Consider the following 12,486-nt stretch of genomic DNA (forward strand, 5'->3'; position numbering starts at 1 on the left):
AAATAACAGCCTGCTCTGAATTTATCTGAGTTATAGTTTTATCAATTCCGAAATATGGACACGAAGTGGGATATGTTATACTCAATATAAAAGATACTATTTCTTCCAAACAAGCCTATAATTAAATACAATACGAAGTTACATTTTTTTTTTTACATTATCACATTTATTAGGCTACTTACTTACCTGCATTCCTTCTGCTATGAGAAATTGCGACATTTAATCAAGCTGTACTAGTAAACCACCTCCCACAAACACTGTAAAAATACTATCATGTAAAGCAACTCACTTAAAAGGATTTTAATGGCCTTAGAAAACAGAAAGCATTATTTTCCTTGTTATATCAGCCACACTGAGTCTTTACCTAAGTAAAACTGAATAAAACATCACATCTTCTTTTATACCAAAGTACAGTCTCCTCATAGAATATTAAAAAATGATGTAAAAATTATTCACCAGTCTGAACTGCCAGACCTATCTATGACATTCATGGAAGACATCATCAGCTATGATAATACAAAATATCCTGGAAAACAAATAAGTACACATTTGGCATAGTTTATCCGATTACGTATGATTTAGTCAGACAACTTCCTCTGCAACTTAAATTACTGCAGAGACTTTTCTTTCTAATTGAGAGAAAATCTATACTTGTCTTGAAGTGGCCTCTGTAAACAACGACTTCTTAAAAACACAAATTTTGAGTACGAACTGCTGGACTACTTCAGTGCATTTTATATGACATTAATCTTCATTTCATTTCAATGATGCTGCAGAAAAATGGGAAAAATGATCTTGTTCGAAACTCCAAATTAAAGGAGTTGAAATCTGATACCATTAACTGCTTTTGCTTGTGAAATTTTACATGTGCAAATATCACTGACATAATTTACCATAACTGCCTTTCTATTAATTTATGTTTTCAGACATTTACTGAAAATAAGAAAAACCTAAACGTACCTTACTGTGAGGATCAGCAAACATTCTTGTGAAGATCTCACACAATCTTTTCAACTCAACACGACTGCCAAAGTGAAAACAATACATCAGTCAACTCCCTTGCTAGCTCTGCTAGAACACTAATGCATAGCAATCAGTGAAATCAAGTGTAAATATTGACTCAAATAATCTAGCAAATAAAGTAGTGGAAACCATTTTGTTTAAGACATGGGTAAAAATGTAATACCTTTTGTCTAAAAGGAGACTTTAAAACCTAGAAATATCTCTTTAAACTGTCTCATACATTATACCATACTTTTGTAACAGAGCAGGTAACGAAAAAGGTGCTCTTAGTAATGAGTAGTAAACCATTTCTTCTGAATAAATACCCCAAAATTACAGTAATAATAACAAAAAAAGGCCTTCTATTGATAGCAAATGGAAGCATCTTATGAACCTTCTGTATTGCAAGAATTCTCAAGTTTGGATTCACTACATACACTAGTATAGAAATATACACTAGTTGCCAGAAGTGAGAAAAGCTTCCTTATTCCTTCCCCCATCTTACTTTCAAAGACACACCCTGCTTTCCCTCTCCCTCCACCCCTCAACAACTTTGAAGTAAAATGCCTTCCTTATTAAGATGTCATCCTACCTTAGAGTTCTCTGGTTCTTCAGTAAGTTCTGCAGGCCTAGAAGGCCTTCTTTCCTCTCTGACCAGTTGGTGCTGGCACAGCGGTTCAGGACTTCAGCCACATCTTCTGTCTGCCTCATGTATGTCGGTATGCTCCCATTCCTGGAGCTGTAGGACCTTTCTGAACAGGCACTTGATGCATCACTGTTGGCATCATCATCTGAGTACATCCCATATGATTCGTATCTTCTTCGCACGGGCTTCTTCTATTGTACAGAGACACCGAAGATCAGCACTGATTCTCAGAGAGAGAACGTAACATGCCCATAATGGGTCGAAAGACCAACAGTTTAAATAACTGGTGTGACCCCTACTCCCTGCAGTGACAAATGGCTCCAACCATTCAGCAGGTCAAACCAAGTTAATGAAAATATTTTAAAGTATGGCTTACACAGTACTCCAAATATAAACCCAAAACAAATGCAGAGAAGACATACATTTGATGAAATATTTAAGGTTTTCTTGCAAGAACCCATAAAATTGCATAACAGGGTGACAAAAGACTGTTGCAAGTTAGTTATTTCACTTCATAGCTTTATATACATTACAGAATATAAGAATCGAAGATCTAAATGTATTTTGACATTTTAACTCATTTTATATCAAACATGTTAATAGCAAAATATTAAACTATTGAAGAAGAAAAATAGTTTCTATACCTTAGTCCGTATGTCTCCTAAGAGCTGTTAGCAGTAAATTATTGAAAAGAAACAGAAATTGAGAACAGGAAGGTAAGGCATAGCAGCACTGTGAGTAGTAAACTCCCTGCCACTGGATAACATACAGTCTTACTGTAAATTTTGTTCTTAGCTCTCTGTGTCTGATCAGCACATCACACATTGTCAAGAAGTACTTTGCTAAGCTTTCATTTCAGGGAAATATTACATATCATGGGCAGGTTGGTCACAAACACTTCTCTGTCAAAATCTTTGTGTCTTTTGCAGTGATATTTGAGCATGAAGACTTAACACATGCAGTCAATTGTTATCTAAGTACAAAACCTTGAGCTGCACTATTTAACTTTAATATCTAAATTTTGTCATTGCAACAATTGCAGTCAATGTTCTACAAAAAAACTGATTACATAATGCAATATCCCAAATACCCTAAAAACAAAAACAAGCAACAAAACAAAACACAACATAACCAAATGTCAGAGGGGTAAAAAAAGCTATTTAACCTAAAATGACGAAAACCACACACCTCTGCAGAATAGCTCTTGCCATTCAAATTTTGGACTTGAAGTTAGCATTTAAAAATTTAGTTTTGTTACATACTTAAAGAAGCAGTAGTACAAGTGATCATTTTCCCCTTAATTACCACTGCCATTTGCACAGGGTTCTCATTTTAACCACAGATTAACTTAAAGGATATCACAATACTAATCATAAACTAATCAATACAACAAGCAATAAGCAGGCTTATGGTCAACGGAATGAGCACACATACATGTGTAAGAGAATAACTGAAGGGAAAAATCACAGAGACATTAAGTGTTTTGGAAGAGAGACACCATAAGGAAAAAAAAAAGATTCTTCAATAAATGAATCTGAAATGCCAAGGATTGTACTAAAGTAAAAGACATAAAATATGTAAAGATTCCCATTATTGCTGCATTTTATGCAGCAATATTCAAAACAGATCTTAGGCAGAAGACTGACACCTCTTTGGCTTAAGCACCACTAAAATTGGTCGAGTACTTTTTATAAAATAAAAAATAGTAACACAATCTGGAATATTTTCATTTTTTTATTTATACTACATGTCAGGACTCTACATTCTACCTTTTAAAAATACCATTATGAGTGTGACTCTTCCATCTACGATAAAACAACAAGGGTGTTTAAAACCAGATTTTCATCTAAATGGAGCCTTTTGCACAGGACAACCAGTACCACTCAGAGCATGGCAAGGAATCAGGCATGCAAGTACTACAATAATAAAATGCTGCAGTTCTTGATCCTTTTTTATAATGTCAGACTCTAGTTAAAGTATACGAACTGATTTTCCTCTAACGTTTCTAGAAGCATCATGATATTTTGGATCCAGGTAATGCAAGCTAGTTTCTGTGAAGAAACTTTATTGCTTCAACATAGCGGGACACATTCAAGCCTCAAGAGCAGTCATTGGAAACATTACCTTCTCCTCAACTTCTATTCTTACTACACACTTTGCCCTGCTAAATTTGAATAAGCTAGGAGTCTGATAAAGTACTAAAGATACTCTTTGTGAAGCACTCTGTGTGAAGAAGACTACAGCACAGGCTTTCCAGTTATAGCCAGAAAACTTCTATGTTCCATGGACTGTTTTTTCTATTGTTCCCTATTCCAAAATCCAGACTGACTTCCAGTTTATAAACCAGCATTCACCACCAATGCTGAAAACTTTTTCAAGTTTGTAGTAACAGACAGGGGAAAATGCACTCAACTTCACCACGACCACTTTGGCAAGATTTCACAGATATTCCGATCTGTATGCCAGTCAAGGCACACAAATTTTAAACTAATATGACAAGAAAAAAGTATTAACCAAGAAATCAACAGTCATACTAAGAATATGACAGAGTTCTTCAGATTTTGAAATTTTTTTCCTCTCTATTCAGTTATATGTCTGTAATTATCTTTTTAGAGTCTAATTTGTATTTTTTTACTAACTTTCAAAATAACAGTTTTTCTTAAACCAGAGAAATAACCATTTCTTTAAAACATTCTGGTAACTAGAAAACAGGTACTTACAAGTATTTAATGACATGCAAATAAGTATACAATAATTGATAAAAATGTATCTGATTCATGACATCAGTATTTTAAATTAACTGAGGATTTCAGCTTGCTGATGTAAATGTCAGAGTCGCAAAATACATGATGTGTTCAGTTTGGCTAACTGGGACAGGAAGGTAGAGGAGCCAAAGCCACCCTTTTAAAGAACTGTATAGCTTAAGAAAGAGAAGGGCATAACTAGTTTTAACTTAGTGTAACATTTTGAAAAAAAACCCCTATACTTACGAGATGCTACCTGCTGGGTTGGTTTTGGCTGGGGTAGAGTTAATGTTCACAGTGGCTGGTGTGGGGCTGTGTTTTGGATTTGTGCTGAACACAGGGTTGATAACAGAGAGGTTTAGTTACTGCTGAGCAGGGCTCACACAGAGCCAGGGCCTTTTCTGCTTTTCCTACTGCCGCACTGGCCAGGAAGTTCAGGGTGTGTGGGAGGCTGGGAGGAGACACAGCCAGGACAGGTGACCCAAACTGACCAAAGGGACATTCCAGACCACCTGACATCATGCTGAGTGCATAAAGTGGGGGGAAGAAGGAGGAATGGGAGGATATTTGGAGTGATGGTGTTTGTCTTCCCAAGTCACCGTTGTGTGTGATGGGGCCCTGCTCTGCTGGGGATGGATGAACACCTGCCTGCCCATGGGAAGCACTGCATCAATTCCTTGTTTTGCTCTGCCTCTGTGGATGGATTTTGCTTTCCATATTAAACTGTCTTTATCTCAATCCACAAGTTTTCTGGCTTTTACCCTCCCGATTCTCTCCCTCACCCCACAGATGGGGGAGTGAGTGAGTGGCTGTGTGGGGCTTGGCTGCCCAGTCATCAGTTTCTCTCTTCAGCATCAATCTCACCTGCTGTCAGACAGAAGAATTTTAAAAGGCACCTAGGCTTAAGGTAAGCAGAGGGCTTTAGCTGTCATCATTCCCAGCTCTAACAAGCCTTCAACCTACCCTGAAGTTTTTCTGGCTGTTGTGAGAAACTCCTGGTTAGTTCTACCTGCTCAAGCGGCTCCTTGGGCCACTACAACACTACAGTCAAAGACTATTTCCTGTCTGCCACGGAAAAAAGCACATCTCTCAAAAGTTAAAACCTCTGTAGGGAATGAAAATTCCAATACTTGCAGCTCCAACAACTCAGTTTCTTTTTTCCAAGAAGCCAATAAAATAACAAATGACAAGTTCTTCTGCATATTTAATGTACAGGTACCGAACACTTTAAGAGCCTACACGAGCTAAGTGTGAGACTCTTACCAAAGCATCTGCTACTGCCTCTTCCACGTCAGAACCTGTGTTCAGAACTCGCATAGCACTGACTGATGATGACAATCTACTCGACTGACTAATTCCAAAGCCAGTACCTGTTACAACAACAAAAAGAAATACAAAGAATTCAATCAGAATAGAAAGCTAGGACGTAAATATCACACTCACTTATAAAAACCCAAGCAGAAGAAAAGCATTTGCTTAACATTTTTAATAAATTATGTAGTGGATAAAAAAAACATTTTCATTCTGAAGTCTTTAGTGGTACAGACAGAATTAAGAATTCAAGTAAAAAACCAGTCACCTACAAGCATTCTGTTTCAATATCACATGGAAAAAACCAATGGTTTTATTTGAAAGAAGTTTTGTTGGTTTTTTTAATTAATGTCTTCTTCATTTTGGGTTTTTGTTTTCATTTAGAAAGAAAGCAAATACAATAGGAAGGCTATTGAGACTGTTGATTAGAAAACTACATGCATAAAGAATTCTCTACAAATACTAAAAAAAAAGGAAAACTAAAAAAACTTCTTCTGCAAGTAAAAAAATGTTGTTAAGGAAAAAAAGGATTAACATTAGAGGATGAGGGTGGAGACAAAATCTAGCAACATAAACACATCTATCTGGATTATTAAAACCACAAAACTCAAATTAATATAAATAATACTTTCTAAAACTGAACTATGAGAATAACCAAGTGGGTGGGGAAAAAAAAATCCAGGATGACTGCACAGATGACAGCAAAGGGTACTCATCCTTCACCTGTGGCCCCATAAGCATCAGGAGCGTAGAGGGCACCAGTGGATCTGGAGTGATGTCTGGAAGCTGCAATAACAGGATTAAATAAACCCTATCTATGACCACGGAATCGAAGTGCTGCAGTAGCTGCTCAGATGAACGAGAGTATTTATCAAAAAGATTCAGCTTAAGCACAAGAAACTGAGCATTAAACAGAAGCAAAAATCTTCAGGGAAGTTCTTTGATTATACAGAATATGATTATACATTTATGTACACTGGACATTTCATGCATAATTTTTTTTTTTAATTTAAAAGATTAAGAGCAGGGTAAAAGCAAGTAAATTTAAGTTCAAAGAAGAAAAGGTGCACAGACACACATGCACACAGTCACACACAAATAGAATAACCATAAATACCTAAAGAGTTATCAGTGCACTGACACTGGTCTTGCATTGTAGACTTAACTAAATTCTGTGTGCTCAAGTCAGAGCCAGAGCTTACATATCAAACATTATCTGCACAAAGTGCCTCCTGCACGAACCCACTGTGCTGGCAGCTGACAATTTGTACACATCTGAATTCTTGCCTATGTTGCAGACAACTCAACCTCAGTTAAAACTTACCACTATGTAAATGAAAGTTAGAATTATCCAGTTATAATTAAAAGTTTAATATAAGTCAATGCAAGTAATAATTCACATACTTATTCTTTTATTTAAATAAATAAAATGTGAACCTGAAACACATGTTAGTTACTACAACTCATTATGGTTCTTTAAAGTTATGGAAAGCAGACATCAAAGACCCTTAACGATTTCTGAATAAAACTGAGTGGCCTCTCTTTATAGCACTTGCATAAAACTGGTTTTCTAGTGATTCAGAAGAAGTTGACTCACCATTGCTTGTATTTTCTTTCTTAAAACAAGCAATTTTTAAATTAAATGTGTTTTTAAACAATTCAACTTCTTTCTTCAGTTCACTTAAGTCAGAATGCTATCACACATAACTGAAAATTTTAACTTGAATCCAAATGTCCACCCACAGTGGCATAAACCCCAGATATGATCTTATGATTTAATAAATAACTGTAAATGCAAATACTTTACACCTTTTGGATACATAAAGTAGCATAAACAGAAACCAGGAATCAAATTAATCGTCCTTTTCTCTGATTAACAAAGACCATTTAAGAGTCTGATTCGAATCATGTAATGATGACATGGACCAAGTGACATTTTGGGAAGCATCTTTTAACCTGAGTGCTCTCCACAATGATCCTAAGTCCTGTAAAGATCCCAGAAACAACACTGTGTCTTTCCACATTAAGTTCTTTACTCCCTTCATAAGGTACGGTGATGTACTTTATTTCTAACTAAATAAAGTTATGACGAAGTTTGGCTAGGGCATTTTAGTTTGGAACTAATGCTTTGTGGAGTACTTGGTTCTTTAGAAAGTGTGTCTCAGCATGGAAAAGGAGACAGTACCAAGGATGTCACACCATAGACATCACAGCTGACAGCTCTTTAAGTACAAGCATTAATGGGATAAAGCTTTCTGTTACTTTCCATCAACGAGCCCTGAAAATTAAAGGTACAACCGAAAATTAAAAACTCAAACTTTAGGCAAGAAAGTTGAAATGACTCCTGCCCCTATATACATTGGAAATTTTGAAATATGCTGGACAAGCTTTTAAGACAGTGAAAAAGAGCACTATATACTGGGTGAAACATACCTCATTCCAAAACATATTTTCAAGAATATTCTTTGTACCCCTCAAATTGCAGAAATTGTCAAATATTTACTTTTGCATTTTCATTTTTTTAAAGGATGAATCAAAATAAGACTTTAAATGGACTCACAATAAGATAATTTCTTAGCTAAAATGGGGACATTATGTTAGTCTGATAGTTAATTAATATTAACTATATTTAACAAAAATAGACACTTCTATATAAATTAACAATCACTTGCTTCTTAGTGGCTCTTATCTCCCAGTTTATAACATTATACTGAGATGTGAGATTACATAAACACTTCCTATCAGCGTATACAGTGAAGCAATTATGTAGCATTTAGGTCATTTTATACCCTAAAGGGGGATAAAATCCATTTTATTTTGTGTTCATAAGCAAAAATTTCTGTGCTGAGAATGAGAGGCAACACAAGTTACATTCCCCTCTTCCATCCCCATGTCAAACTGTCTCTAGCTACAGAGAGCTGAATTTGCCTTATTTCATCTTTCACTTGTACCAACAAAACAATGAATGACATTTTAAATCATTCAAATAGTCATACTAAAAGGAATCTCCATTTATTCCAGGTATAATTGCCTTGTTTTTTTTTAAACAATGCTGGATGTTACTTTGCATTGTCTGTGCTATCAGACGATTCTACCTATTTCACTAGTATAGGTAGTTGTTTTGATACCTGAATTATAAAACTGAACTACATCAACAAAAATAAAACCTCCAGTGGCATCTATCTCAGCAACACATCTCGTGGTTCTGCCTTAATACAGACTTCTTAAGATAGCAAGCATTTGACCAATTACAAAGTGTAAATCTGATCTTGCATGCATGCAGTTCAAATCAAGCTGCAAGGCAGCAAAACAAGCACAAAGAGTTCTGCAAAACACCCTGTTTTTTAAAAGAACAGAAGGTATGTGTGTACTTCAACACAATCTTCCAGCTGTGTTTTAGAAAAAAAGATACAGGTTTCCTAATGTATCCTGCATAACATCTACTTTTAGTATCATTTCCCAATTGAACAGCATCTGGGCAAACTAGCCTTAGTCATTGAAACAGCTTTCATTCAATGAATCTGTACTCTCCCAATTAAACCATGGCTGGCAGGAAGCCCTAACAGACCACAACATATGTCCAGTGCTAATTAGGAGTACAGCTGGGTGCCTCAATTTGAGATAGAAACCAGGGATTTACTATTTTCAGACTAGCTTTAACAGCTACTATTATAAAGTCCTTAACTGTAAGCTACACTGAACAAACCAAATAAGGAGGATATATACTGCAGACTACTTCAGACAAAGGTAACACTAGAAAGAGATCTGTTTCAGATACAATTGCACAGAGTTTGGCATTACCAAACAATCAGAAAAAACCCCCAATCCACAAACCCAACACGTAAAAGCACTTCAAGCAAAATTTACTATCAACTTGTAGTAACCTTGACATGGATAAATGGAGATGAGAACCTTCCCTAATCCTTAACCAGCAACATGTTAAAGTTATTACAAACTAATATTCTTATGTCTCATTGACATCTCAGAAACAGATCATCAATCTGTTTTTTGTCTTGCCAAATCTCACAATTTGTATCAGACCAATAAGCTGCTGGCCATATAGCAATGGGAACATAATTAGGTGTGTTTTCTTCTTACACACTAAAATGATTCATTGACTAGGTAGAAAATTTCAAGTAACAGCTGACACTGCACTCAAGTACCCAAGCAATGAGTGCTGCAACGGAAAGAGAAACACGTAATTTCGAAAAAATATCCAAAACCAGGAGTGCCTTTTCAAAATGGCACCTAGATACTGTGCAGCACACACCTTCCTAGACTTCCTTCAGACTAACACTAGCAAAGAGTGTATTTTTCCTGTGTGCAACCCATTCACACGTTGGTCAATTCTCCATCGGGGTAAGTGGGGAGAGAGCCAAAGGAAGGGAGAGCACGGTGGCCAGCTAGAAGCTAAATGAAGGAGGCATGGATTCGTTAGGCGCACATAAGGAAGGGCAGGGACAGCCATGCACGACAAGGGGCTCCAAGTACTTACCAAGGGGCGGGAAAGAGCGGACAGGGCTCGTGTCCCTGCTACTTTCACGGCTGGCCTCCCGACTGCAGCCCTGACTCACACTAGGCCGAGGAATGCGGCTGCCTCGCGCTAGTATGATTCAGGGTGCAGACAAACAGCAGCACAGAAGGGAGAAGACATAAAAAAGTTGCAGTTTTAATGCAATTCTCTTTTGCAGTAAGATCAAAGACGCATTCTAAGAAAAGATATTGATGATTATGTCATAACCTTTACTACAGACTTTCTTGATTGTGCTGGATTACTCTAAGTGTAGCCAGCTGAATGAAATTATTTCTTTGTACAGCTTAAAATGGAAATTTACTAACTCTTCACGGAATGGTTGAAAGACCTTTTGGAAAGGATGGAGAAAAACAAGCAACACTGAGTAATGATTCAGAATTTGTGCTCAAGATCAAATTAATCAATAGTAGTGCCAATGAAAAACCCACCAGCTTTCTAAAGAAGGAAAATAAAAAAATTATGCAGCTAAGAAAAAAATCAAAAATATTAACAAGGAACAGCATCAATACCATTAAAATCAACAGATTTTTTCAATAACATTGTTTGCAGTAAAGTGTAATCAGATTATACTGTGAGGTTGAAGACATGTAACTTTCATTTTAGCATCACAGCATTATACACATGCGCACACATACACAGAAGACATGAAGTAATGAAGAACATATTTTCAAAATGGTATCACACTTTCATTCAATGGATATGGGTATTTTGGGTGTGAAGCGAAAAAAGAGAAGGAAGACAGGGAGGCGAGGAAAAGAACAACTACTACATTCTGACAAGAAAAACTTCCAAGTTTCAGCTTCAATGTAAAAAAACTGTCTATCCAAGACTAGAGAAAACAGCCACATTTTAAATTATCAGGATGTATTCTGTTTTTTTCATCCACCTATAACTAAATACCAGCTGTAGATATCTTGCACTTAAAGTAAGAAGGGCTATAAAGAAATCAAGAGTTATTTGGTGATTCTTACCTACTGACAGCCTAGAAGGACTAGCTTCTCTACTGCATCCCTGACTTCGTGGGATTTTGCTCCGCTTTTGTGCAGCTGCAGGATTCACCAACACTCTCTGAACTCCTGTGTTCATAGTGGAAAGTGTGGTTGTTGTCAAAACTCTTCCAGGAGACCCAGATCTACTACCAGCTGAAGGCAGAATGAATAAATATTAGTAACAACACAGTCAATAAACAATCATGGTTAAAAAGAAAATAATACCTGAAAGTTAGTAGGAGGGTGGTGGTAGATTGAAATGATCAGGAAAAACTTACACGGTAAAATCATGAAATAGAATGCCTTGGTCCGAGTTCTTACAGTACTACATACAAGGTAGTTAAAATTATCAATGCAAGGAAGCACTTGATGCTATATAAGCTCAAGAAACCGCAGTTATTATTTCTGGACTTTGTCAAGAGTTCCATGGTCCCTAACATGAACACTGCTATGTCTGTTTTTTTTGAGCTACCTGGTCTCACTAGTCACATTTTCTATTAATGAAGAAAAACAAACAAACCAACCTCTTAGAAAGCTAAAGGGAGCAACTTTAAACTAAGATTTCATAATTACCCAGCTCTTCCAATGTAATCAATGCTATAATTAAATAATGTGGTTTTCCTAACACTTAAACTCTTCTCCCTTGCTTTTAAAAGCATGGGGTCTTCAAGCACTGTTCTGATACTAAATAAAATGTGACTGAAGATAATTACAATACCCATGTACATTTCTGTGGAGGTTACCCCACAAATTACAGAAAATCTTCAGTTAGTTTTAAAGAAGCTAAAAAATTGATTAAGACATATTTAAGTGTCTTATGTTTCTGCTAATTAAAACTGTGTATTACTAAGTACTACAGAAGTTCAAGGTACTGTATCACTACCAGAAACTGTGGTCACTTATCTTTAATTTTGATATTTCAGTTACAGAACATTTAAGTTCTAAGTCCTAACAAGGAATTCATTATTCCCTAGATGTAACTGATTTATATCACCAGCTGATATTAATATATTGTTTCCAGCTGTAGAATTCAAGAAATTTGACCAAATAAAAAGCAAAACAGAATTTCAACCGAAGATTAATTACATACATTTGAACCCTTCATTAATCTTCAAAATACAATCAGGTAACTGTATGACCACAGTGATGCTATCAGATTTACAGACAACATGCAACTTTCCAAGTGAATTTCATGGGTTACTTCTTATGAGGCACATTGAAAAAAAGATACAAGTTGACTAAAGCTTGACTATATGTGAA

General features: G+C 36.1%; 1 protein-coding gene across 50 annotated transcripts in view; it reads right to left on the reverse strand.

Moving 5' to 3' along the window:
* The window catches only part of CLASP2 (cytoplasmic linker associated protein 2), a 146,168-nt gene that overhangs the window by 29,280 nt on the left and 104,402 nt on the right, over positions 1-12,486 (reverse strand). For 13 of the 50 annotated variants that reach the window (XM_048298077.1, XM_048298059.1, XM_048298041.1 and 10 more), the window contains 7 exons: positions 11,209-11,379; positions 10,199-10,306; positions 6,427-6,489; positions 5,656-5,762; positions 2,293-2,316; positions 1,595-1,839; positions 961-1,024 (listed from right to left, as the gene is read on the reverse strand). In XM_048298077.1, coding sequence (XP_048154034.1) covers positions 961-1,024; positions 1,595-1,839; positions 2,293-2,316; positions 5,656-5,762; positions 6,427-6,489; positions 10,199-10,306; positions 11,209-11,379 — 782 coding nt within the window. The remainder of the gene's footprint in view (positions 1-960; positions 1,025-1,594; positions 1,840-2,292; positions 2,317-5,655; positions 5,763-6,426; positions 6,490-10,198; positions 10,307-11,208; positions 11,380-12,486) is intronic. The other 37 variants (XM_048298165.1, XM_048298159.1, XM_048298138.1 and 34 more) reach the window with 5 other exon arrangements.

Source organism: Corvus hawaiiensis, chromosome 1 (assembly GCF_020740725.1).
Source record: "Corvus hawaiiensis isolate bCorHaw1 chromosome 1, bCorHaw1.pri.cur, whole genome shotgun sequence".
NCBI lineage: Eukaryota > Metazoa > Chordata > Aves > Passeriformes > Corvidae > Corvus > Corvus hawaiiensis.